Source organism: Elephantulus edwardii, unplaced genomic scaffold, assembly GCF_000299155.1.
Source record: "Elephantulus edwardii isolate Elephantulus edwardi_28Jun2011 unplaced genomic scaffold, EleEdw1.0 scaffold00031, whole genome shotgun sequence".
Classification (NCBI taxonomy): Eukaryota; Metazoa; Chordata; class Mammalia; order Macroscelidea; family Macroscelididae; genus Elephantulus; species Elephantulus edwardii.
Genome location: NW_006399781.1, coordinates 10,846,439 through 10,873,977, shown reverse-complemented (window position 1 = coordinate 10,873,977; position 27,539 = coordinate 10,846,439). Strand labels below are relative to the sequence as shown.

Sequence of the window (27,539 nt, the reverse complement as noted above, 5' to 3'; positions counted from 1 at the left end):
TTGGGATAATTGGTGGGGGTGGAAGAAACAGGAGGGAACTTAGAGGGAGGAAGGAGGATTTTGTAGAAGCTGAGCTGTTCTGTCGTTTAAAATGATTGCCTGCCTCCGTAGCTAAGAGACATCTTTGTCGTTGCTGTATTATGTGTGCAACACATTCTCAGATACTTGAAAAGGATTGTGGAGAGAACAGGGTTCAAATGAAGGTCAGTGAGTAAAATTCACAGAATGTATTTTCAAGACAACAAGAATTGGAATTACTTTACTAATCTTTGCAAATAAAAACCATCATCAGTCCCAAACTCTGAGAGACTTTTTCCCCAAAAAATGTTCATTTTGTAACATTTGCCATTCAACTCCTTCAAAACCAACCAGCATGAGAAAGGAGTACATTGGGTGATGGAAAAAAGCAATATTTAATGAGAATTTTATTAGACATTGTAATTAATCACAATTGATTAATTTATTCCACATTATAAAACAATGTCTATGAATGATTGTATGAGAATCCAATATGATTTATAAACTTACACACTAAGGTTTTAGAAAGTAATAAAGTTAACCTATTAAAAGAAAACAAAAGAACCAATACTGAACAATCCCAGTTACAGGATCTGCCCTGCAGATCACAGGACTCTAAGCTTCACACATCCTTCAAGTTATGCTTAGGGGAAGGGGAGACGGAGGGTGTTGGCTGGTGTCCATGTACAAGTTCTTCTTCCTGAAGGGGCCATCAGGCCAACTCTAGAGTTTCAGTCTGGAAGGTGAGCCGAGCAATGAGCGGAAGTGGAGTGAGCTGCCTGTCAGCTGCAGAGTCTCTCCTTACAGAGTGAAGAGCTACAGGCTGTCTAATGCCATCAGAGGAACTGATTTCTGGAGGTCACCTTTGACAAAGGGGGAAGTGGAGAGTCTGTATGCGCCTTGTTACTGTTCCTTCCACTTTTTTTATGGTTTGGGCACTTCATAAACATAAGACCTTAAGGACACTGCTGTTATCTCCTGTTCACTGAATCTCCTTCAGGTTTGCAGTGTACTGTTGATGCTCATATTCTGAATGTTAAGGCAAACCTGAGTTTCAAATTGACTCTTCTTTAGAAACCACTGAAAGATTTCCTTAAATAGCATCACCTTGAACTTAGTGTTCCTAAAAGAGTTGGACTCTGGCACCAAGACTCTCAAGCTAGTGAAGCTCTTAAAGTTTGTAAAAGTTGTTTACGACTTTGGCCATTCCAATTCTCATACTTTTATTGTCCAATGTTTAAAAGAAAAAGGTGTATGTGTGAAATTGTTGAGTTATAAAATGATCTTACATGCTGTTTTTGGTAATAAAGACTCAACAAACATACCAGTATGCCCTGATTTACACAGTGTTGTAATCTACATTTAAAATCTTTTCAGTTAAAGATTTTAAGTTTTGATGTTCTAGAAATCTGTTGGCCACCTGTTACAGCAGATTGATTCAAATCAAATGAAAATGATTTGATGAAAACTATTAATAGAATCTTAGCTAAATGTAGAATGTGAGACTGTAGTATTACAGGATTGCATTGTTGATTAAAAAATAACTCAATGAGATGAGTTGTTCTACCTATCTGATATTTCTTGTTCCTCTTTTCTACCTGGGGGCATATTTTATGTTCACAAATGCTTTATACACATAGGTTAGTGCCTTGTGAATAGCAGGTGGTCAAGTCTTTCATGGTTTCAGCCTGCAATCCTGGAGGGCTACCCACTCACCATCCAGAGTCTACCTTACAGGTTATTGAGAATTGAGACCTTCGTCTGTGGAAGATCCCAGCCATAACCCATGGCTGATTATTTCATTTCCTCATTCCAATAGCGTTTTGAAGGCTAGGTGATATCTCCATGTTACAGATGAGGAAACTGAATCTGAGAACATTAACCTAGCCATTCAAGTAGATGTATCTTAGTAATAGCACTCAGTACAGCAGGCTTACTCTTCTACCTCTTCCTAGCCAACAGGGAAAAGGGCAGTTGGCACGCATCTGCAATATTTGACAGCTACAAGACATTAATAGTATTTGATTAATAATACTAACAAAGCTTTTCTTCTTCTGTCACATTATAAAAAGAATACATATCCATTATTAAACTGTAGGTGGGTAAAAAAGAAAAATTACCTAAAACCGTAACAACCTATGGAGGTAAACACTGTTAACATTTTGGTACAGATCTTCCTAGGATTTTGTATGACATTTAAATACTTCCTTTGAATAAGGATATTGATGTTCTATGTATTGTTTAGGGAGCTCTGGTGGCTTAGTGGTAAGGAATTTTGCTGCCAGTACAAAGGTATGCGACTCAAACCCACCAGCTGCTCTGCAAGAGGAAAATGGGCAATCTCCTCCCATGTGATTTATTGCCTCTGAAAACCCACTGGTCGATTTCTGATTTCACGGTACTCAACAACATGTCCTGTTTAGCAGCCTACCTTTCTCAATATGTAAAAAAAAAAAAAAGTGATATATGTGTACAACACATGATGCTAATTATTTCCTTTACCTAAATGGCTTAGCACAATGTGCTTAACCAGTTGTTTGAGTTGGTGGGCATCTTTGTAGATGTATTTAATGTCAAGCTATGTGCTTAACCAATTGTTTGAATAGGTGGACATCTTTGTAGATGTTTTTAATGTCAAGCACAGAATTCTAAGCTGTCTATTGATCCTCTGAGTCATCAGGGGGAAAAAAATTCTCTCTGTTGATTACTAATGAAGTAAAAAGGGAGCTTTGGCAACCTACTGGTCAGAAGCTGGGCTGCAATACAGAAGGTACACAGTTCCAATCCCCAGCTTCTCTGAGGGAGAAGGATGGACGATCTCTCCTGTACAATTAACTGCCTCTGAAAACCAGCTGGGGGTCAGATACGACTGGATGGTAGGCAGCAGCAGCAGCAGCAGCAGCAAAAGCAATGAAGTAAAACTTTTGTGTGTTTGTTTATAGACCATCACTGTTTCTTCTTTGGTAGCTTTCCTATTTATGTGTGTTACTGATTTTGTTTTCTATTGAGATGTTAAATTTTTGCTGATTTTTTTTCTGCAAGAACTCATGCCCACAGTATCAACATTGCTATATTGATATAGTTAGAATTTTCCTTGCTTTGCTTTCTTTTGGTTTGTTTCAGATGTTTTTTACTATTACTGTTTCCCCCTGACCTGTTGCTATATTTGTCTTGATAATTACTGCTCTTGGTTTTATTAATGCTTAAAGATTTCCCTCATTCCAAGGTGTCATATATATTTAATTTAATGTTGTGGTTTCATTTCTTACATTTAAATTTTTATTCTCTGAAATTTTATTTTGTGGTGTAAAGGAAAGGTCTACTGCTTTCCCTCCACTGATTTAAAAGCTAACCTTTTGGGGGATATATTTGCCCTGTTTTTTTTAATTTTCTACTCAGTTCCTTTAATCTTATATTCATTGCTTTAATTATGTGAGTTTTGTATGTCACATTCATCTTTTACCTCACTAATGATTTTCAGAAATTAATCTTTTAGATAAAATTTGGAATAATTTTGTCTAATTGATTGGGAATGCTTTGCTTTTTTAAAAGAAAAATTTTATTTTTTTTATTGGTTTGCTTACAGAGTTCATATGCATTGTGTTTTCCACTGTACTTCATTCACATTGTGTTTCATACAAGCATTCCCATTCCTTATGTTTTATAAAAGTAATCATCATAGAACTATGCCCACCACGGCCTTGTCTTTCCAGATCCCCGCTAGATCATTCCCCTTTCCTTTACCCATCCCTCCCTCCACCCACCAAATTGTGCAACCCTTTGATTCCCCCCCCCAATTCCGTGCACCAGTTCTTACCCCTCTATTCCCACCCTCTCCACCTTGGATCCTCATACATGTTTTATTAGTTATCTTTCTATTTCTACAATATTAGTCTTATACAGTATTTTCACTCAGCATAATACTCTCCAGTCCCTACCAGGTTATGTAATTTTAAAAAATCATTACTCCTGAGTTCTGCATAGTACTGCACTGCGTGATTGTACCACAATTTCTCAATACATTTGATATTGGTTGGGCATTTGGGTTGTTTCCATGTTCTTGCTTTGGTAAATAATGCTGCTATGAACATTGGTGTAGAGATTTCTGTTTGTGTTTTAGTCCTCATTTTCTTGGGGTTTATATGCCTAGCAGTGGAATAGCTGGGTCATGTGGAATTTCTGTGTTCAGCTTTTTTGAGGAAACACCAAACTGCCTTCCAGAGTGGTTGTACCATTTAACAATCCCAGCGTATGAGAACTCCTCTCTCTTTCCCCACATCTTCTCACACATTTACTGCTTGCTACTCTGCTAAACTTTACCACTGCTACTGGGGTGAGAAGGTATCTCATTGTGGTTATGATTTGCATTCTTCTTATTACCAGTGATTTGGGGAATGCATTGCTTTCATAGAATAATTTCCAGAAAATGAACAACTTCAATGTTCTAAATTTTTGTGATGTGCTGTTTTTCCTCTTTTCAGTCTTCTTAAGATTTTATTCCTATGTAGTCTACATATTTCTTGACTATTCCTGAGGATTTTATGGTTTGGATTGCTATTATGAATAAGCTTTTTAAAAAGACCTCATCACTACGTTTTCTAAGTGATTTGAAAGTTAAACTTATATCATGAATGAACTAGTGAACAAACATTTATGTATTTTTTACAAGTGCTGCTTGAAAGATAATTACTCTTATATATTCAGATACTTAATGTGGCCCAACTATATAGATAGTGCATTAAATAAATATGCATGGAAGATGAGAGACTGCCACATCATAGTTGTTATTGCTTTTATACTATTCCTTTAAGATAATTGAAGTGTTCTATATAATTGTGAGGAAGAGAGAATAAAATGTCCAGAAATAAAAACCAATAATAGGTATTTTTTGTTGAGTACCATCGAGTCAGAACCAACTCATAGTTCTTAAGAGGCAATAAATCACATGGGAGGAGATTGCCCATCTTTCTTCCATGGATCAGCTAGTGAATTTGAACCTTGTGCCTTTAGTTTGGCATCATATTTCTTTTCCTTATACTAAGCCACCAGAGTGACCTGATAAGTGCTTTAGTGCTTTACAAAAAAATAAAAAAAAAAAAGCACTTTGCAAATAATTTACCATGAACTTCCAGTTCCCAGTGATAACTTACAGTCGGTTTTCATCTCATTCTGATTAAACAATGTCACTTCTCTCTTCCAGATTTCAGAGACAGCTGTCTGAACCCTGCCACCCCTTCCCGCCTCAGTCAGGAGTTCCTGGAGATAATCGCCCCAGTTACCACCGGCAAATGTCAGAACCCATTGTTCCTGCAGCTCCCCCACCCCCTCAGGGATTCAAACAAGAATACCATGACCCGCTTTATGAACATGGTGTCCCTGGCATGCCAGGCCCCCCAGCACACGGATTCCAGTCACCAATGGGAATCAAGCAAGAGCCTCGAGATTACTGCGTTGACTCAGGTTAGCATGAAATTGTGCCGTTCACTCTGGCTTCCTCTCATTCGTCCATCTGGTCCTTACTCGGTGTCTTCTATGTGCAGGAATTTGGAAAATAGCCTTAAGAAAGTTTCTCTTGAAGACCTTATGATGATCAAATAAAGCAGAAATGCTTATGTATAGCCGGAAGAGCATGACAGAAGAGCCAAGACACAATAGGTGTAGCAGGTGGTACAGGGCATCCTAACTCTGCGCCCAGGCTGAAGGTGGCTGGCATCCAATCCTGGTGGTGGGACCCTTTTCAAGATCTACAAACCTTAGAGCCACTGGAGGCAGGGCATGTCATTTTGTGTTTTGTTCTGTCTCTAGTTTTATCAGGAGCTCTGGTGCCTTAGTGATTAGGAGTTGCTCTACCCAAGACAGGAGTTTCAAATCCACCAGCCAGTGTGTGGGAGAAAGAGGAACAGTCTCCTTCCATGTGATTTACTGCCTCTGAAAACCCACTGAAGGGTCAGCTTTGAGTCAGTTCCGACAGAACAGTACATAGCAACAGCAACAGTTTTGTAGTTTTCTTTTTCAGTATAGTTAGTCTTCAATGACTTCTCTCCAAACAAGGTACTTGCCCTTTAGTGCTCTGTAAGTCTTCCTCACTCTTTGAAGCAATTGAACCAACACCTACTGACAGATTTCTTCATCAGAATCATATTTGCTTGCTGCACATGCAGCTTTTTTTAAATAGACCTCAAGCCTTTTTTTTCACATCAAACTAAGACTAAATAATAAGCAAAATCTCCTGTTTTGATGTATATACAAATCTGACTTACACCCACACAAGAAATAGATTTTGCTGGTAACCAGGAGGCTGCCTGCATAACATATCTCTTTAAAGGCTTAAATAGTAGGAAAGATATCCACATTTAAGATGTTGTGCTGTTCTTGAAATGAATGCTCTCCTGGGAAAGCATCTGATTCTTCTTAGCCACGTGGGTACAGGGTGCACCATGAGAAGGGCTGTCCTCATTCTGTGGTAGAACCATTGCTTTATTGCAAGCTTTTGACTGGGAAAGATCCCCTGTGTCCTCCAGCAGCTGCTGGTATACACAGGAAGAAGTATAGCATGTTATTGTTTGGTTATGGTATACCTCTTATCTGGAAACTTAATGAAGTACATCATGACATTTAAGCTATATATACTTACCTGACATGACCCCTAATGCCTATTCACTGACAGGCCACACACATTAAATGAGGCAGTTTAGGTAGAGGGAAGGAGAGTTGGAATTTTGAAGGTTACACACTTGGAAACTATTTCCTCCCCTTCATTTCCTCTTCCAGAAATGGACTTTTTCTTATTTCACGCCCCCACATCCCCCACCTCTGCCCGCCCTCAGCGTTTCGTGCTAAGAGATGCTTAGTGGGTTTTCCACCTTTCTGTGTTCACTTTTCTTGAGGATCTGATCAAGGATGGGATAGTTTGTTCTTTAAATGGCTCTGCCATATGGGATAGGATGTAGAACTTGCTTTTGACGCTCTCTGAGATAACACGCAGAAGTGGTATTTGGTAGCATGCAAGCTTTCCACTGATATCCTCCTTAGAGCATATACAACCAGTAGTATTTCTCTTTTGGTGTTGACATTTTAATGTTCTTTGACAGATTTTTCACTTCATCCCAGTCCCTCAAAATAAGACTCTAAATGATGTTTATGTCTTTGTCACTCTTTGACCTGATTGGCCTTCCTGGGGTAAAAGGCTCAGCCCACGTGGCCACAACTCAGCTTGCTCTCCTTTCTCTTGATGGGCACCTGGATTATATAGAAGATCCTAGAAGATGAAATTAATTGAATGCGATTTGGTTTCCATTTCATGGTCTCAGCCAGTTCTTTTCTTTGCATCTTAACTTTAGGTTTCCTAATCACTTTGGCCTAAAAATAGCTTCATTTCTGGAGCAGAATTGGATGGTGGCCATCAGCAGTGAAGGAGAGAAGATTGGAAAAGATCTAAGACAGTCCCCCTCCTCTGTCCAAACCTAAGGGTTCTTGAGTCTCTGTAGGCAAGAGGTCAGATTGACCTTTTATAAGTCCGTTTCTTTTTCCACCACTAATTTTTTCCACGAGATTTGTTGGCTAGCTAATTTGTGAGTGGGCTATAAGAGTGAGGCATCATTTCCAGCTTCCCTGGCCCCTGATTGAGAATTCTTCCTTTCTATGGTAGTTTTTGGCTTGTTTTCCCTGTTGTCCCTGTTGGATAGTGTCTCTTTCCCAGGACAAGGTAGAAAAGACTCTTGGTGCAAGAGAGAGTTTAGGGGTTTACTGCAGAGCTGCCGTTCAGCTTTGTGGTGATTCTACCACAGAACTATTGACAGGTTTGTTGTGTGTCTGTGTTCCCTTTCAGAAGTGCCTAACTGCCAGTCATCCTACATGCGAGGGGGATATTTCTCCAGCAGCCATGAGGGTAAGGAGTGTTTTTGCTTGAACTTTCTTTTTTATATTTTGTTTTGTTTTTCAGTTATACTCAAGGAAGCTTAACATACCATTTTCAGGCTAAGATTCGAGATAATGGGTTAAACCTTCCAAAGATCAGGAGTATGATACACACTGATTAAACTGGTTATTTCAGTGTGTCCGGCCAGTCCCAAGCATGGAGGGCTGCCACTGTTGTGAATAGTAATGACTCCAACATTTGGAGAGTTTATAGGATAATTTGAAGGGGGAAAATGAACTAATTGGGTTTCCCTATTTTCCAACCACAAGGTTATTTTGTTCTATATGTTGCTATCATCCTACACTGGAATTTAGAGATTATGTCAGAGAGGGTAGTTTTAGGTGGATCCAAAGTTTTAGGAAAACATTTTCAAATGGGTTTCTACCTTTTTTACTTAGTTTGGATATTTAGTTGAACTCTAGTAGAATATCTAATATATATTATAAATAATAAAATCTTTGTTGCTATTAAAATGGGAGAGGATTCTGAAAACTGGTGAACAGGTAAGCTCTCGGGAGGGGTGAGGCTGAGGACACTATAGAAAGCTACAAATGCTGTCTAATTGAACAGACTAAAAATACCTCAAAGGAAAAACACGTAAACACCAATTTATCTACAAGCCTGGGTCACAACATGACATTTTCCAGGTTTTATAATTTTATGTCCAGTACCATTAGAATCAACTAATTTAGCAAATTTCAGGATAATTTCACTTTAATGAGGAGAAGGAACAGTAACAGCATTGAACCTATGACTCTACCTTCATTAGCACACTGAGTTACTAATTGGGCAAAAGTAATTTAGAACAAATAAGATGAGTAACTATTGTGCAGGCTATGGCTATAAGGAAGTGGTTAGAAAAGAGCTTCAATCTCAATTTTTTAGAGAATCTTGATTTTAAGCTTGTTTCATTTAAAAGGTAAGGTAACCTTTTACAACTCATTTTTAGTGCAAATATTATCTGCACAAAATCCAAAGACTACAGATAAGCAAAAGGATGAAAGTTAAGCCTCATTGTCCAGGGGTACGGTTAATATTTCACTGTGTAGTCCTAGTCCTTTATTGTGCATCTGTTAATTTAATATCATATCATTATAATAATATAATCCTAAAACTCATATAGGAACTTTTGTTTCATAGTCTCACCTTTCTTTTAATGGAATCATTAACTGAGTATGTACTATGTGCAAAGCACTATTCTAAGTATTCTGCATGCACTCCTATAAAATTGAATATTCTTGTTATCTTCATGGCATCATGAAGAAACTGAGACTTGAAAAGACTTGTCCAAGGTTACACAATGAGAATGGTAGATCCAAGTCCTGTGGGCACCTTGTGCACACTTTACAACCAATGGCAACATCCCTCTACTGTTCACTACTTAGTGACAGTACAGTACTTACCGTATGGGCAGGCGCTTAACCAATCACCTGTTGCTAAAAATATAGGTAATTATTTATTATTATCTAATTATTCCCCAAATCAACCAAACCAAGGTGAATATCTAGCTAGCTAAATTTCACCCACTCCCTTGATGAATTCTTCTTTTAATTTTTATTTTATATTGATTTGTATACATTTCTATACATATATATTTGTATACATTATGTTTCATTCATGTAGTTTGTGTTTCACACATTCTTTCATTCATTGTTTTATACACTCATTTCTAAACATTATATCTTATAAAACTTACTCTGTCTTTTCAGATCCTCACTAGATCTGTCCTAATTTCTTCACCCTACCCTCCCCCCCCTTGATTAATTCTTAAGGATACATTCCATAAAGGTGAAAATTCTGGGTTAAGATACGTTGGCAATTTTAAGGCTTCTGCTTCTAGATTTTGGGTGAGCCTATTTTGAGTGCACACTGTTTGTCTTTAGTGCTTATCACTGTTCTTTAAAATTTAGAATTTATTAAAAGAAATAATAGAGGAGGAAGCTTTTTGTGAGGGCTAGATAATCAGCTTAGCGGAGTGTGAGGCGGCATTGCTGCCTAGCTCTTGCACAAAGGAATGGCAATAGGAAGTGGAGGAGCTCTGTTGGCACTGAGGTGGAGTTCAAGAGAAAGGAAAGGCTCAAAAAGTAGGCCCAGGACTTTGGAGCTGCCCTTGTGAGCAAAGGTAAAACTGTAGATGAGAGGAGCAGGACTGCTCTTTTGAACATTGAATATTGTTTGGTGTTGAGTCGGAACTGACTCACAGTTGACCCTCCAGAGGCAGTAAATGGTACAGGAAGAGATTGTCCATCCTTCTCCCACTGAACAGCTGGTGAATGCAAACCGAGTGCCTTTGGGATTGCAGTGCAGCTTCTTACCACTAGGCCACCAGAGCTCCCTGAATGTTGAAATAGAAATTTCTTTGAGAACATTGAACCCAGAAGCTCATTCTTGTCTTCTGTTATACAGATCTCTAAAATGTCTAGTTGTTAGCACCCTTGAGCTGAATTCTGTTCATAGCGACTATGTACAATTACAAAACAGGATAGAGCATTAATGAGATGGACTGACACAGCTTCTGCAAGCATAACAGAGATGGTAAAGATGGAATGGAGTAGGACCGAGTTCAGAGCTGTTGTTCAGAGGGTCACTGTGAGTCATACTCTACAACAGCGTACACAACTAGTAAACGAACGTGGCTTCTGGGTACAGTAGAACAAAGCGCAGCCTTGGCCTATACCATCCGCAGCCACCATGTGGGTCCATTTCTTCGAGGATCTCCTTCCTTTGTGCTGATCCCCTACCAAGTGACATGTCCATCAGGGACTGGCCAACTGACCACATTATCCAAATAATTCACATGAGATTAAGTCCCGTCCCCACCTTCAAGGAGCATCCACCTTTTTTCCCAGGCAGTTTTGCTTCTTCTTCTGGCATATTCAATATGAAATGGTATATCTCACATTCTTCACCAGCACCATTCAGAGCTATCAGCTCTCCCTTGATTTGCCTTATTCACTGTCCAGTTCCTATAAGTGTCTATTGTTGGTGTTGCTAGATGCTGACGAGTACAATGGAGCACCATCATGGGACATAGCATGTTGTAGAAAACAAACCATAGAACATCAAGAGAGGAAACCCCTCCACAAATTGATCAACAGGGTGTTGGCAGCAGTGGGCCCAAGTAGGTCAGAGGTGGTGAGGATGGTACAAGACAGGACAGAGTTCAGATCTGAAGGATATGAGGTGATGGAAAATGTGATGGCCTGGACTAGGCGTTCAAAGTGACACTTCTGCCCTTTAACACCATAAAGAGGTCTTTTGGAGCTGATTTGCCCAATGCAATATGTTTGATTTCTGTTTTCCGTTTTTTTTTTAGAATTGTGCAATATTTCTGACTGTCCATTGTTTTATTTTGTTTACAATATATTTTTGTTTTTTACTTACAAAATTTGTATACATTGTATTTCACACTGTTCTTCAGTCACATTGTGTTGTGTTTCATACAATCATTCTCATGCACTGTTATTGTTATTATGTGCCATTGAGTCGCCTGTGACTCATAGAGACCTTATGTACAACAGCCCTAAACTCTGCTCTGTCCTATGCCAATCTCACTGTCTCCAACACACCCACCCCAATTACCTCAGTCACTGAATCAACCACCTCATAGAGGGTATTCCCCTCCTGTGCTGTCCCTCCACCCTCCCAAGCATGATGTCCCTCTCCAAAGACCAGTCCCTCCTTGCAACATGTCCAAAGTATGTTAGATGAAGCCTCAGAATCCTTGCCTCCAAGGAGCCGCCCAGTTGAACCCTATCCACGATGAATCTGTTTGTTTTCTTGGCAGTCCATGGTACATTCAATACTCTTCTCCAGCACCACAGCTCAAAGGCATCAATTCTCCTTCTATCCTCCCTAGTAATTGTCCAACTCTCTGATGCATAACAAGTGATTGCAAAGACCGTGGCCTGTATCAGGCACACTTAGTCTCCAGAGAGACACCATTGCTCTTTAGCACTTTGGAGAGGTCCCTATGTTTTCTAAAATTAATCACAATTAGACCTTACCCATCATTGCCTGGTCTTCTCAGGTCCCCACTGGATCATTCCCATTTCCTTCACCCCCTCCCTCCACCCACCACATTTTGCAAACCTGTGCTTTTTGCCCCGGCCCTTCCTCACCCCTCTGCTCCCACCCCTTCCTCCCTTGGGTTTCCATACATAGTTTACTAGTTGTTCTTCTATTTTTATAATAATGGTCTTATGCAGTATTTGTCCTTATGAGACTGAGTTCATTCACTCAGCATAATGCTCTCCAGTCTCTCCCAAGTTATATAGTATTTTGTTTTAAATTGTTGCTCCTGAGTGCTACATAGTATTCTGTTGTGTGAATGTACTGCAATATTTCAATCCATTCAGTTGTGCTTGGACATTTGGGCTGTTTGCATGTTCTTGAGGTGGTGAATAATGCTGTTAAGAGAGAAACTGGGACCAGGCTTCGAACGCCTATTTGTGGACTAAAGAGACTGTCAAATACAGCCAGAAATGCACAATCTGGAGAGGATAAAATTGATGAATTGGACTTTCTAAAGATTAAATCTCTATGTTCATCAAAAACTTTTTCCAACAGGGTGAAAACGCAAACTGGCTGTATTCTAAAGTTGTTGGATGTTTGCAGCTTTTTAAAAGTTTCTGGATGTTAGACAGTCCAGGTGTGCCAGACGTTGCTGTTTTTAAACTATTTCTATTCAGCTCGGGCTGCTTTGCTCACTGGGAAGGGAAGATAGTTGGTGACACTAGACCTATGTCCTCCATCATCCAATGGCATGCCTCAATAGCAACCACACACCTGGGACAGACAATGCTTCTGATAAAAAGCACATGAAGTTTAAGTCTCTGCCTGCAGTTTTTCACTGCAGGATGGTTGTTACATCTGGCTCAAAATTTTTTTTCTCTGTCTGCCAAAGAGGGATGGAATGTACTTCTCCCCTTGAAAGTATGTTGACTCAGTGACTCATTTAGACCATAAAATGACATTGACTTCTGAGGCCAGGCTTAAGCCATGTGGCTCATACCATCTTTACTCTGAAAGTGTTCCTTCTTGAGATCTAGCTGCCCTGAATCAGGAAGCTCAAATGGCCAAGTAGTGACACACAAGTGGAGAAGAATTCTGTTTGATTTATCGAGAGCTGCTTTCACAGACATTGATTGTGGTTGCTGTTGTTGTGTAACGTGGAGTCAGAACTAACCCATAGCTGAGCCATTAGTGGGTTTTTAGAGGCTGTAAAGCTCACTGGAAGAGATTGCCCATCTTTCTCCCACAGAGCAGCTTGTGGATTTAAACTGTGTGCCTTTGGGCTGGCAGTGCAGCTCCTTTACCACTTGGACACCAGAGCTCCAACTAAAATGAAGTCCTTGACTAATTCCATTTTCCTTCCATTTATGTGTAAAGCTGTGATGCCCAAGAACCAGTGGCACCCACTTCAAACTATGCCTTGACTTGTTGCAAATGCAGATGTTCAGGGTCAACCTCAAACCTCCTGAATTAGAATTCTAGGAGCACAGTCCAGCAGTCTTTGTTTTGCAAGTCCTCAGGGGAGTCTGATGCAAACTCAAGTTGAAGAGCTGTGGCTCGGGGTAGTGATTCTCAACTTGGGCTGCACATACAGAATCACCTGAAGAGCATTTAAAAAGCCCTCCCATCCAGGCTACACTTTAGAACAGTTAAGAGAAATTCAGAGGTGAATCCCAGCCTCCAGTCAGCTCCCCATAGGTTTGGTTAGTTGAGAGACCAAGTGTTGTTTGTCACACTGGCCATCTGGTGACATTCTGAGTGTCCACCCCTAGGAAGGAAAGGCTGTCTCCTGAACCACTGACTACGATGGGCACAGCTGTGTGGGGCTCTCTTCCAGGTTCCTGAATGTTCCCACGAAGCGATTGATGACTGCAGCAGGAAAACTAAGGGGGAGGGGGGAGAGAGAGGGAGGGCGGCTGCATTTTGCATAATTACAACATTTAGTAAAGATCATGCTCTTAAAGGAAATATTTTTAGTAAGACATTGGGTTGCTTACTACACACAGACTATCAAGTGAGTTTGTGTGTTCTTTTCCCACTCTTTCCCATTTCTCACACACACACACACACACACACACACACACACACACACACACACAGAAGAAGTCAGATTCAAAGAGACCAGCAGTCTTAATTGCTCTAAATTACCCTGTCGTGGTGCTTCTATCCTCCTTGCTCCGGCTTGACCACAGATGCCTGTCAAACAGTTAGCGAAACAAGTGTTTCTGATTGGCATCTGTGATTGCTAAGCCAGGCACCCCGCTCTGAGGCCTCACCTGGAATCCTTGCAGGCTGTTGAGAATCTTTCATTTCCACTTTGCCCCCCAAATGGGCTCTTCCTTCCTGCCACCTTCATTTGAGTGATTAGATCGTTGTAGCCCCAACTGATGCAATCACAGGCGCAAAGTCAAACGACTTCTATTTTGCTAAAACCAACAGCGTCTTCCAGATGTTTTTGAGTACCACATGTAGCCATATCTAGGAACCACAGAACACCCCAAAATGGCTTTATCTGATTAGTGTTGAAAACCAAACCTAGAATTTCATCTAGATTTACTTTTCCCCTCTCCGATTACACACTGTGAATGCGTTAGCCTTACATGAAAGGAAGGAAAACTGAAAATAACATGGCGCATTTGACAGGTGCAAACTTTGGGAGTAGTTCACTGATAACTTTAAAGCAAGGCCATTAGAATATCACAGCTCATATGGGGGTGTTACTGAACTGTGTCCCTAAAAAATGTGTTGTAAATTCTAACCTCTCCCCCAGCTGCCCTGCTTACAGTCCCATTTGGGAATGGGTTGTCCTTGTTATGCCAATGAAACAAGATTATAGAATGTCTTAAGTTGACCTTTTTGAGATAGAGATGAAACAGGCAAATGAGACACAGAGGTGAGGGAGAGGATGCCAGGACATGGAGGTGTCCAGAGAACCAGAGCTGCAGAGACCTGCAGAGCAGGCGGACAGAAACAGCCTGCCTCCAGAGCAAACCTTCAGACTTCGGACCTCCCAAACGTAACAGGGTAACTGCTGGTTTAAACCACCCACTTTGGGCATTTCTGTAATAGCAGCACTGGATAAGTAAGACAGGATGGTTGGGAAATAGAGCTTTCTGGGAGCGGTGGCCAAAGTGTGAAGCAGGGTGAATGACTTCATTCTTACTGATAGCATATAAAGTTTACCAGTTTGTCACGTAAGTGAAACTATTTCTGATTACCGAACTGGAAAGTAAATATGTATCATAGGGGTCACTGAATTCCCAAATTAACAGATAGCATTGTCTTTTTTTTTTTTAAGCATTCCAGTCCTAAAAAAATTTTTTAAAAAATGGATATGGTCGTCTCGCAGAGTTTTTTCCAATATATCTAGAATATTTCTTATCTATAATTTTTTATGAATATACTAAGATATTCAAGATGTGGTCCTTATCCTCAAGGAATTTAGAATCTACGATAAGATTTCTCACATTTTTCATATGAAAAGTGTAGTACCCATCACTCTGTGCAATTATTGTCACTTTTAAACTATCATTTATTGTACCAGAAGCTATCCTCGGAGCTATTCTCTATATAAACTTATTTTCTTTTCAAAACCCTATAAGATAATTTCAAATTAGGTTCATTACCTGGTTCAAGGCCCTACAGCTAGTCAACTAGAACTATCTAGCCCCAGGACCGTTCGTTTCCATACTTATACTGGGTCGCATTTGTTTCTTTTCCTAGTTTGTTATCTATCTGTCCTCACTGGGAAGTTCTCTGAGAGCAAGGGTTGAGTCTGTGTTTTCCTTCCTAACTCCTTCTAACACAGTGCTTGGGACACAGATTTATTCAATTCAGTAATGTCAATAAAATATACTGCTTTCAGTGGTGAGAAATGGTGCTTGGGGCTGAGAAACCCCAAATGAACAATAAAACTCACTGCCGCCAGGTTAGAACCAACATATAGCTGACGCTGCAATGTGTTTTCAGAGGCTATAAATCACACATTAAGAGTTCCAAGGAGCAAATGATGGATTCCAGCCACATGCCTTTGGGTTGGTATCACAACCTCTTACCCACTGAGCCACCAGAGTACCCTCAAAATGATCATTTCCTCCAAGAAAGGCTTTGAATGGTCTGGTGAGAATTTGCTTTTCCATTCCAGATACACTGAATCAGAATCTACATTTAACCAGAAGAGATCTATGAAAGTCACTTGGGTGTCTTTTTAAAAAGAAGATGTAGTTGCAGCTCCTTGCCACTAGGCCACTAGAAGAACAGAATGAAAACCCAAAATCCCTGTAAATGTTCATTAAAACTAATAAAATTTAATAAAAAAAAAAGAACAAATAAAAAAAACAGGAAGATGTAGGTGCTGATTTACTGGACAGGCATTCTACAAATTATTATCGTTGAGTCTAGGGAACTAGAAGCAAATTTTCATCACAATCACTGATGCTTCCTGCGTGCAAATGCAATGCAGTGAGTTTCCTTCGCGTCAGAACCCACCCATCGCTGACCCTCCACCCACTGGTCAGAGGCTGTAAATCATACAGGAATTTGACCATCTTTCTCCCTCAGAGCAGTGAGTGGATTAGAACTCCTTGCCTTTGGGCCAGGAGCACAACTCCTTACCCACTAGGCAGCTTTTAAGTCAATGGAAAAGCTTTGAGCCTTTTCTTGCAAAGTAAGGCTAAATAGAAACGATATACCCCTGTTCCAGCTTCTCTACAAATTTGACATAAAACCCCTTTAGAATGGACCCTGCTCATGAGATGCCCAGGTCCTGTTGTTATCTAGGGTGGAAATGGAAATTCTCAGTGGGGCTTGGAGCCAGAATGAACCACTTTGAAGCCCTGTCTCTGAGTGGAGCAGTATATCCCCAGTACCAGGCCTCAGTGCTGCCAGGCCTGCCAAGAAGCTGCTAGTTCTGGGCCAATTGTGAAGAAAGAAAGGACAACCGATTACTTAGATGAGCCTTTGGTGGCTTAGTGGGCAAGGACTTGTTCTACTGACCCAAAGGCTGGCAGTTCGAATCTACTAGCTGCCCAGTGGAAGAACAAGCAGCAGTCTCCTCCAGTGTGATTTATAGCCTCTAAAATCATGTTGTAGGGTTGGTCAGCTCTGAGTCAGTTCTGACTCAATAGTAATGACTTGTCCTGACTTTCCCATAGGCATTTAAGTCACTTCAAATCCCTTTCTAAAGCTAGTGAAAGCGCCTTATGGCAAAGCATTGTCCCTGCCTGTCCCCATTGTATGTCTGGCCTGTGCACAACAGTAGTGTATAGAGAAGTGGGTCAGTCAGATCTGAGTCCTGGAGAACCTTGCTTATCAGGAGGCACTCCTGAGGCTTTTGCCTGAGAAATATGTCAGTGGAGGAACCCTGAATTCCCCACATCACCAAAATGGGCTGGCCCCAGAGAAGGAGGCTGTCCCATCAAGGCTGTTAACTGGCCTTGGTTTGAACCACTGATCGTGTCGGGCTGCCTGCCTGGCGACATGGTGGGTGGGCAGTAGCGAATGTGTGTTGAGGGCTTGTGCATTGAAGGTGTTGGGTTGTTTTCCTTTCCTGACCCCTTTAGCTTTGTGCTTTCCCTTTTGTTTCCACTCACACAAATTGGTGGATAGTCATTTCCCTTTCTTGGCCACTGTTTTGTCATCGATAAAGTAGTATTTTGTTGCTAGAGTCTCATGAGATTCCTTCACTGTATCTGTGATAATATCACCTCCAACCATCTTCTGTATTTCAAGCTCTTTGATGATTGAATGAGTCATGCAAGTAGTATGGAGAGGCTAGAGGGAAGGTTGAAATTAATATTAGCTAGAAAGAAAATGATGGGACTATGTACAGATCAGCCACATTCATCCACTAGGCCAACCAAAATAAATGAGATCTTTTTTTCAGATATAAAGGCTTAGTCACAGCAACACAGATCAATATAGGCCTCACAAGCAAGATGGAAAAGAACTTACTGGTGACTCAATGCTTCCCAAAAGCTTAACAGTAATAGCAGGAATTGATGCTCTCTAGACTGAAGCTCAGATGACTGCAACAAAACTTGAGCCCCTAAGTCCTTTTGAGGTCTCTGAAAGTTCAGTCTGGCATAGATACATTTCAGGCTTAAGACCTGAAAAAGTAGGGACTCATTGCAGGCCTTAAATCCATTGTTTAAACATAGCACAGATAGAATGTGTTAAGCAACATGGTCTTTCTTTTTAAATCCTCCTTCAGGTTTTTCCTATGAAAAAGATCCCCGCTTATACTTCGACGACACTTGTGTGGTGCCTGAGAGACTAGACGGTAAGAAGCCCTCTCTGAGATGTGTCGCTAAGCCAGAAGGCTCAGAAAGCTAGTCTTGCAAGTTAAATGATTGAATAGACATTAGCAACTAACCCCCTTTTGCCCAAATCACTTGAAACATGGGGCTGAAGTGCTGCATGTGTATCTTTGCTCCAAACAGGCAAAGTCAAACAGGAGCCCACCCTGTATCGAGAGGGCCCCCCTTACCAGAGGCGAGGTTCCCTGCAGCTGTGGCAGTTCCTGGTCACCCTTCTCGATGATCCAGCCAATGCCCACTTCATCGCCTGGACAGGCCGAGGCATGGAGTTCAAGCTGATAGAACCCGAGGAGGTGAGCATGGGGTCCTGCACTTGGATGATTTCTGGTGACAGTGGTTAACATATCCCTTTTGTGTGTGAAGCATGCTCTCTTAATCCCATTCTGGCCTGTCTAATGGCTTTGCCATGCCCTTACTATCAGGACCATTTTGCAATATTTGGGCAGGCAGAGCTCTCTCTAGTGTAGAATACGGGGGTGGGGAGGGAATTGTAATGCTTCTGCAAAATTTAGAGACAGGGTAGCATTCCACCTTGGAAGATCTTTTTAAAATGACATTCCAGTGATACAAACGCGTTTAGAACTCTGCTCTCATATGTAATAACATTTATTGGATGCTCCCTGAACATCCTTTATGATATTTTGGGGAGCTCTTATAAGATTCAACTACCACACTGTGTGTCTCAGATGCCTCTAACATGGATAAATAATGTGAGCTTGGTCAGTCTTGGGAGATTAGATTTCTGAAAGTGTGTTCTGTGGCATCATAGAAGTTAAGGGAGGACAAAAATGTCCATGGTTTTATTAGTAAGAAGAGAAAAAAAGGGGGGGAACCAATCGTTACTGTTTCCCCAAAGCTATTGTGTGATTAACTGCCTCTGAAATCCTGCTGGAGAGTTGGCTCTGACTTGGTGGTACACCACACCTTCACCACCACCATTAGCAGGAAAGCCTAGACAGAACCAGTTCCACATTCAGTGAAGAGGTCATAACCATGGAAACTGTTTCCTAGTACCGTCCAATTAGGTTCTTGGTTCCACATACAGTAATGGACTGGTTTTTCATTTCTGTTTGATTCCTCATTTATCCAGGTCATAGGGAGACAACTGCCCTGAGAAACTGACATGCTTCTTTTGGTTACATGCACTGGTTGTTGTTCGGTGCTGTCGAGTCAACTCATAGTGATCCTACGAACATGTTTGTAGGAGTCAAAAGTTAAACCAGTGATTGGAATGAAAACAAAGCACGTGGAAAGCGTTTGAGCAAGAATAGTGTTCTTAGGTGTTAAGTCCAGGGCTCGCTCCAGCTCATCAAAGGGATAAGTTGGCATGAGCATGACTGCAAGAGGTCCCTGGCACTTGATTTGGAAGAAAGACATAATCTGAAAACTAAGATTGATGAAAACTAAGAGAGACGAAATGGATTGGAAACTTGAGAATCCTGATCAGTAAGAGAATGAAGGCAGTTGTAGAAGCAGATATGCATATGGTGTCTTGAATCATTCATGAATGGGGAAATATGTCGAAATCTCCCATGTAAACAGTCTCTGTCTATCCTCTGAGCCAGAGTTTGGCACTGTTGTTTCTCTAAGTGTTTCTTTTGCACTAAGTCATGTAGCAGTACAGCCATCTAGCCCACATTGGCCTTTCTGCTCATTGCTTTCCTAATAACCAATCCTGGTTTATATGAGGCTTGAGGAAAGCATGTTGCCAGCATTCACTGAGGCTTTTTGAAAGTAGGTCTGTTGTGTGGGCAGCCCTGCTTGATTTATCTCACTTCACAAACAGGAGCTTTTATTACTTTATTGCCACTGCCTCGGGCCCAAGCACAGGCTGTCCAGCTGCAGGTAAACCTGGTTATGACCCTCCGTAAAGCTGTTATTTAATCTCCTGCTCTCCTACCAGTGGTAAAGAAAATGATGAACAGACGGCACAGGGCCCTGGCTTTCTTACTTAATAAAGAAACTAATATTAATCCAGAATGCTTTCATGCCAGGCAGCTGAGTCACGTGAGAGGCCAACTGTGGCCTTGAGCCTCCCTCAGCTGATTGGGCAGCGAGGTCCTTCAGGAAGTGTTACTTCCTGCTCCACCTTGCAGGCCCAGGCATTCCCTCAAGCCATGACTGGTTCCTCCTCACCTAGGAAGGACCCTTCCTCTCCACACATGCACATTGACCTAGGGGACACACAGTTTTGGGGTCCTTCTCCCTCCCTGCCCCCTTGTGTAACTCTGAGGACCCTACCCTGTTCATCTTGGGAAGATACCAACTCTGAGCAAACTGTAAGGACTTGTCATGTGGGGAGCTTGAAGGGTGAAGCGGGGGAGGAAGCTGTTTGGGACGTAATTGTAGGCAGCTGTGTGGCTGAGTAGTGCACTCTGGGTAATTATCCATAATATCCATTACACTGTGCATGGAAATTGTGGTTTTAGAACTGCGTTTTGGCAGGCCCCCTAATCAAATGTCTTTTGATAGTCATCCAGCTTAGCACCCTCTCAATTATGACTGACTCGGCTTTAATCTGGAGCCATTTTAACTGTGAATCTGCATTAATGAATATTTTGGGGGTAGGGTTGTTTGTTGAACATGTGGCAGATAACTGATGCCATGGGGAGGCTTAGAACGATGGGCTGCAAGCTCGAGCTGCTCCCTGTGCTGTGACTCGGGCTCCCTTGAAAGGGGAGGAAGAGATACGGGTGAGGTTTAACTCCCTCAGCCTTCGTCCTCAGATGTGTGCTATTAAAGTAACTAATGAGAAAGATGAAAGAGCAGTAACAAGCTATTGCTTGCCTCCCACCCGCCCCCCCAAAAGGGACAGCCCTAATTTCCAGCTGCTCCAGAGCCCTGCTGGCTCACGCGATGCTATAGAAGGCACAGCCCTAGAGAGGGCTACGAAATCAGAGGACTCTGGCCCGGGAGGATGAGTCAGTAACTATGGCTACGAGAGCTGCTGTGAAATCTGTGCATATACAAAACCCCGCTCCAGTCAGCTGCTCTGTGTGCACGTGACAGCAGAAAGGGGTCATGATGAAGTTAAGAATATTCAAGAGTTGTTTTTCACCACTGAACGTAGTAGAATGAGAGTCTGGATTCTTTTAAAGTTCCTTACATCCATCAGTTACGGTTGACAGCAACTAAAGTATAGTTTCATGGAATATAATCTCTTCCAAACAGCATGGAAGGGCAGGTATTGATTGTTTTACTAAGTTTCTCACCTTACCACTGTGTTTGGTCAGTACCAGGATTTTGGACAATTTTGGAGGAAGGAGTGGATAAAAGTTTATCCTTTCACCTTATTTGAAGATAGCTGAATGAGTGCAGTATGGAGAAGGGTGATTCTGTGTCCATGGTGCATGTGGCACACAAATAGAAATTCAACTTTCAGAGAGGTTTTTTTTTTCAAGACTGAGATGAATCATGGTTATTGAATTATTCTAAAATAATCAGGACCAATGCTTTCTTTCTCATTTACCTTTCCTGGTGCTTTTTTATTTTATTTTATTAATTTTAATGAACATTTACAGATATTTTGGATTTCCATTCATTCATTGTTGCATTTTTCTCTCTGCACATCCTTCTGGTGTTTACTAAAGGTCATGTTGGAATTCAGAGGATGTTCCTTTCCTCCTGTCCAAAACTTTAGGTGAAAGGCTAACTCACAATCCATTTTCCTCCGGCAATCTCCCTACTCCCACTTCATTCTGAACATTTAGTTTTTAAAGGGTCAAAAGAGCATATGGTCACGCCGTGCTGAATGTCCATGATACATTCTGTCCATGTGAATTTTTGTGAAATGGGAAGTGTTTTGGATATTGTGTGGAAACTATACTGGAGTCTGGTCCTGACTTTTTCTTTAAGCATCTCAGATAAACTTTATGCCTTAGCAGTGATTATTAATAGGCCAAGAGGGATTCATTTTTGAATTCGAGGTTTGGAGTCCTCAACCCACATCATTAGTGATGTCTCCATATCTCATAGAAGTCCCTTTCACACTTTCTAACCTTCTAGCTTTCAGTGGAGCTGAGTCTTTAACAACTTGGAGAATTTTTCTTCCATTTTTAAATTTTTTTATTATTGTGATTTTAGTGAAAGTTGACAGAAGGGTTGAGTTTTCATTCATTGATAGACATTTTCCACACTCCTCACCCAATTAACTTTTTTTTTTTTAAAAATTGACTTGTTATTTTGAGTTAATTGTAAATTCACACATAGTTAAAAGAAACAGCAGGGCCCTTACCAAAGTGGATTGGCAAAGTGGCTGCAGTACTGGGTTTGAGTGTGTCTGGGATGATGAGGATGGCACAACATCACTGTTTATAGGGTCACTATGAATCTTACTTCAACCAGCACCTAATAACAGCAACAACATAATGCCATATAAATGGACAGATATAGTATGTAACTTGTTGTTGTTATGTGCCGTTGAGTCGCCTGTGACTCATAGCAACCCTATGTACAACAGCCCTAAACTCTGCTCTATCCTGTGCCAATCGCACTGCCTCTGACACTCCCATTCCGATTACCCCAGTCACTGAATCAATCCACCTCATAGAGGACCTTCCCCTCCTGTGCTGTCCCTCCACCCTCCCAAGCATGATGTCCTTCTCCAAGGACCTGTCCCTCCTTAAAACATGTCCAAAGTATGTCAGACGAAGCCCCGGAATCCTTGCCTCCAAGGAGCAGCCTGGTCTAACCCTCTCCAGGATGAATCTGTTTGTTTTCTTGGCAGTCCACGGTACATTCAATACTCTTCTCCAGCAGCACAGCTCAAAGACATCAATTCTCCTTCTAGCCTCCCTAGTCATTGTCCAACTCTCTGATGCATAACAAGTGATTGCAAAGACCATGGCCTGTATCAGACACACCTTAGTCTCCAGAGAGACACCATTGCTCTTCAGTACCCTGGAGAGGTCCATGTAATTTTCCTTTCTAATTCAGCATAATATCCTAGAGTCCCCCAATTAACTTTGTAATGCATACCTTTTTTTTTGCTTCCATTTTTGAGGACACTTATGATGGTTGCATATGACGTGCCTAAATCACAAGCAGTTATTGTTGTTGTTAATTTGCCATTGAGTCACCTCTGACTCTATGTACAACAGTTCTGAGCCCTGCTCTATCCTGAGCCAGTCTCACTGTCCCCCCACACATGCACCAGTTTTCTACTTTTGTGTGGTTTACGAGGCTTTCCTTTCACTTCCACATTGGCCCTGCTTCTTTGCCTCTTGCTGTTGCTAGCACTAGCAGTGTTTGCTGCATTTGGGAGCCATAATGCATTTCACCATCATCTTTTTATAAGAAAATTCAGGCAGAAAGAGGATGCAACAACACTTGATTACAATATTGAACATAATATGTGAGATTGGATACTGCTGCTGCCAACAAGTTGAAGAGTACACTGCTGTACAGTAGACCTTTTAGACAGAAAGTACAGTAAGTGCAGTGCAGGCCTCAGGCTTTAACACAGACATTTATTATTATTATCAAGACAAACGTATTATAGGTTATATGTGTACTGTACCATTATACGCCTGGCAGCTTTGTATACAAGAGGTGTGAGATACACGTGTTGCTCACAGGAAGCAGCTGTGACATTCCCTGCTTGCCATTCTCCTGTAGAGATTTCTGAAACTATTATAACCGTAAAGCATCACAGACTTGCGTAGAGTCAGACATTACCTGAACGGGCATTGTGTGTTACATGGCTATAGTGTCTTAGGTTTTTCGTTTTGGGTTTGTTTTTTTTTTTTTTGTTTTTTTGTTTTTAAGGAAATGGGAAAAAAGTCATTTTCATGTGAACCTACAACATTCAAATTATAGTCCCTGATTTGCATACATTCAAAGACCTCCAAGAATCTCTATTTCCAGAGTTGCTCTCCTTCCTTGATACCATTGTTGAGTTCGTTGCAGTGCAGCACCCGCCACACAAGAGAACAAAGTCTTGCCCTGTCCTCACCATGACTGCTGCATCCAAGCCCTTGTTGCAGCAGCTGTGTCACCTCGTTTGATTGTGATCTTCCTCTTTTTCCACAGGGCCTTTCTTTATCAGCTGTAATGTTCCTCTCCAGGGACTGATTACAGGTACAGAATATGTGAGACGCTATCTCACCACCCTCCTCAGGAGCACTCTGGCTGTACTTCTTCCAAACAGTTGATTGTTTTTCTGGAAGTCAATGGTTTTATGAAGTAACTCTTAACCAACGGTATAATACAACTGCATCAGGTTTTTTGCAGCCATTGTCCACCTTTCACATACATGCATATAGAGTGATTGAAAATGCCAGGCCTTGGGGCAAGCATACCTTTGCCCTGAAGGTTTGCTTTTTAACACTTTAGAGAACTTTTTGTCTCAGACTTGTCCAATGCAGTAGGTTATTTGATTTCTTGACTGCTATTCCCAGGGACATTATAGAACCAAGTAAAATGAAGTACTTGACTACTTCAGTCTTTTCTCCCTTTATAGTGATACAGCTTATTAATTCAATTGTGAAGGTTTTTGTTCTCTTGATGTTGTGGTCCCTATTGTCATTGAGTCAATTTAAACTCAGCAACCTTGTAGGACAGAACAGAATGGCCCCCTAGGGCTTCTAAGGCTGTGAATCATTTCGGAAGCAGGCTGCCACATCTTTTTCCTGTGGAGTGGCTGGTGGTTTGAACCATCGACCCTCCTTTTAGTAGCCAGGCTCTTAACCACCATGCCCCCAGAGCTCTGCCGTGTCAAGATAGTTGCTTTTATATGTAGGATTTTAGTTGCTGAGTTATTTGAAAACAGAAATTGCCTGGCTGCTCTAGTAATCAGCTAATTCTACTAGGACATTTTCCGGCTACAAGATTTCTCAGCCCCAAGCTCCAATTACATATCCCCATCACTGCACCTCAGGTGGACTGCGTTGGAAGTAATGCACTTCAGAACTGTTTGGGAAGTCCTGTTAATTTTTCATTAAATGGATAATGGCGCTCCATGCGTTAGTGTCCATTCGGCAAATCTGCTGGGAGCCGGGGATTGGATAGCAGCAGGCTGAAATGATCTTATTCCTCTTTACTCCACGAGCTGCAATAAGTAAACATCTCCCAGCCCCTCTCCAATCTTATTAGAATTGAACTTTTGCTCTGCCGGCCCATTAGCAACTCACTAGTGTGTTTCTAATATTTCAGGAATGACCATTCTAATTATTCCTTATTGACTGCTACAGAAACCATAGCACTTAATGGCAAACATGCTAATGGGCGATGGGTATTGGTCAATAATTCATACATGGACAACAGTGGGGAGCCTGCTTCCTCTGGGATGGGAGCCAAGCCTTCTGCAATCTTAAAGTGCTAGGATTCTTCCACCTCTAAGTCTCACCTCCTCGCGATTGTGACTAAATCATCACCTTTGTTGAATGTTTGGTCTTGAGAGAATTAAACCCTTTCCCTTCCAGGTCAGGGAAATGTGTCATTGACTAGAGTCAGTCAAGATACAAAGCTGACTCTTGGGACTCAGAGAAAACTGCTTGGTTCAGGGAACATGTCCCCATTGTTCTCTGCTTTCCCGTCACTCCAGGTTGCTCGGCGTTGGGGCATCCAGAAGAACCGGCCAGCCATGAACTACGACAAGCTCAGCCGTTCTCTACGCTACTACTATGAAAAGGGCATCATGCAGAAGGTAAGGTGATTACAAGAGGCATTTAGACTATCCCCAAAGAAAACATTAAGGGAATCTGTTGTCATAAGACTATTTAAAATGCCCAGGAGAAAATGTTAACCTCAAATGTGGTTCAGCAATAAAGAAAAAGGAAAAGAAACCTAAGAACCAGATGAGATTCTAGGAGGCCTTTCCTACTCCTGGGTACCTGGAAGCCAGAGGTAGCGTGTGGAACACACAGTAGGAAAATTAGGCTCCTCTACTTTACTTCCATTGTCTCTGATTACAAAGATGTCCAAGAAAGTAGGCCATCCATTAGAGAGAGCCGCAAGGGAGCTCAGGAGAGAATCCACTTGAAAGGCTGCTCCCGCTGGGCCTAGTTGAAATCTTTCATTGTTAAAACACCTGCACACCTGAGTCTGTTGGGTGGATGCTCTTCAAAGTATTAAAGGAATAGGAAAATCTTATTTTCAAAACCTACAGAAACTGGAGCTCAAGGTAAACACCTGAAGTTTGCAAATCGACAGCAGAGCCAACTGGTTGCAGGATGGCCTTGGGAGAAGATGGAGTGTATTTTTTAGGAAGAATTATCATTTTAATCATATGAGAAAAAGTTTTTGGTGTTCTCAGACCATACCCAAACTAATTCTACCAAAAAAGCACATAATATTAACGTCTACTGTTCACAAACGCAGCTCCAAAGCTTGATGCCGAGGATGTGGCGATGGCATCACTGCTCTGGGTGTACGCTGCCTCATAAATGGCTCTCTGCACTGTTCTCATTTTTCATCATCTTTTATCCCCCCACAAGATGTAAATCCTTTCGGAAGCTCTTTCACTTGGCAAAAGCAGCTGCTAATATAGTTCTTTTGTTAAAACGAAATGGCATAAAGTGACCTTTGGAGAAGTAGGAGGTACCTGTGTATGTCTCAGCTGTCTGTGCACTAGTAAGTAACAAGGCGCACTGGGCAGCAGCATTGATGAGCAGCGTCAAGAGTGTCTTCATGGAAACCAGATCTGTCTTTCTCACAGGCGCACAATACTGTCACCCCATATTCCCCTCCCCACCTTAAAATATTGAACAGCTTTCCATGAGGAAAACTTTCCAGGTTTTTCAGAGCTGCATACAAGGTCTAAGGCTGTCTTCAGTCTTAATTGCATTTAATGTAGCATTTGTTCTACTGAAGAGTAAATGCTGGTGAATGACCCTCATGAACGCCTATCCTCTTTGGAGAGCTAGAACATTCCCAGTGGCCTCTTAAGCCAGCCCTACTTGCTTTATAGCACAGTCCACTTATCACGCTGTTTTACTCCTTCAAAACTAGAAAGAGCCAAATTCCATTCTGGTCTTCCTGCCTAACCCTTCCACATATACTCACTGACTTTTAGGAGCTGAAAATTAGAGATCCCTAAGGCAAAACTTATTTTTTATTTTATAATATTATATGCCTGGAAGCAGGAGCGGCATCCACTTCCAAAATGGCTTGCCTCTGGAAACTTTATGTACGAACAGTGCTCAGGCTATTCATTCATAGGGTCGCTATGAGTCGTCTACGACTCGACGGCATTAAACAACAACATAATATATATATATGTCAAATAAGAATGATTAATAGTCTGGATGCGGCCTTCTTTCTTAAGACACTGG

The 27,539-nt window shown here is 41.5% G+C and overlaps 1 protein-coding gene across 2 annotated transcripts in view; it reads left to right on the top strand.

The window, feature by feature from the left end:
* ETV5 (ets variant 5) overlaps positions 1-27,539 on the top strand; it is a 74,033-nt gene that overhangs the window by 44,320 nt on the left and 2,174 nt on the right. For both annotated transcript variants that reach the window (XM_006884098.1, XM_006884097.1), the window contains exons 8-12: positions 5,219-5,478; positions 7,847-7,906; positions 18,162-18,230; positions 18,391-18,560; positions 25,811-25,912. In XM_006884098.1, coding sequence (XP_006884160.1) covers positions 5,219-5,478; positions 7,847-7,906; positions 18,162-18,230; positions 18,391-18,560; positions 25,811-25,912 — 661 coding nt within the window. The remainder of the gene's footprint in view (positions 1-5,218; positions 5,479-7,846; positions 7,907-18,161; positions 18,231-18,390; positions 18,561-25,810; positions 25,913-27,539) is intronic.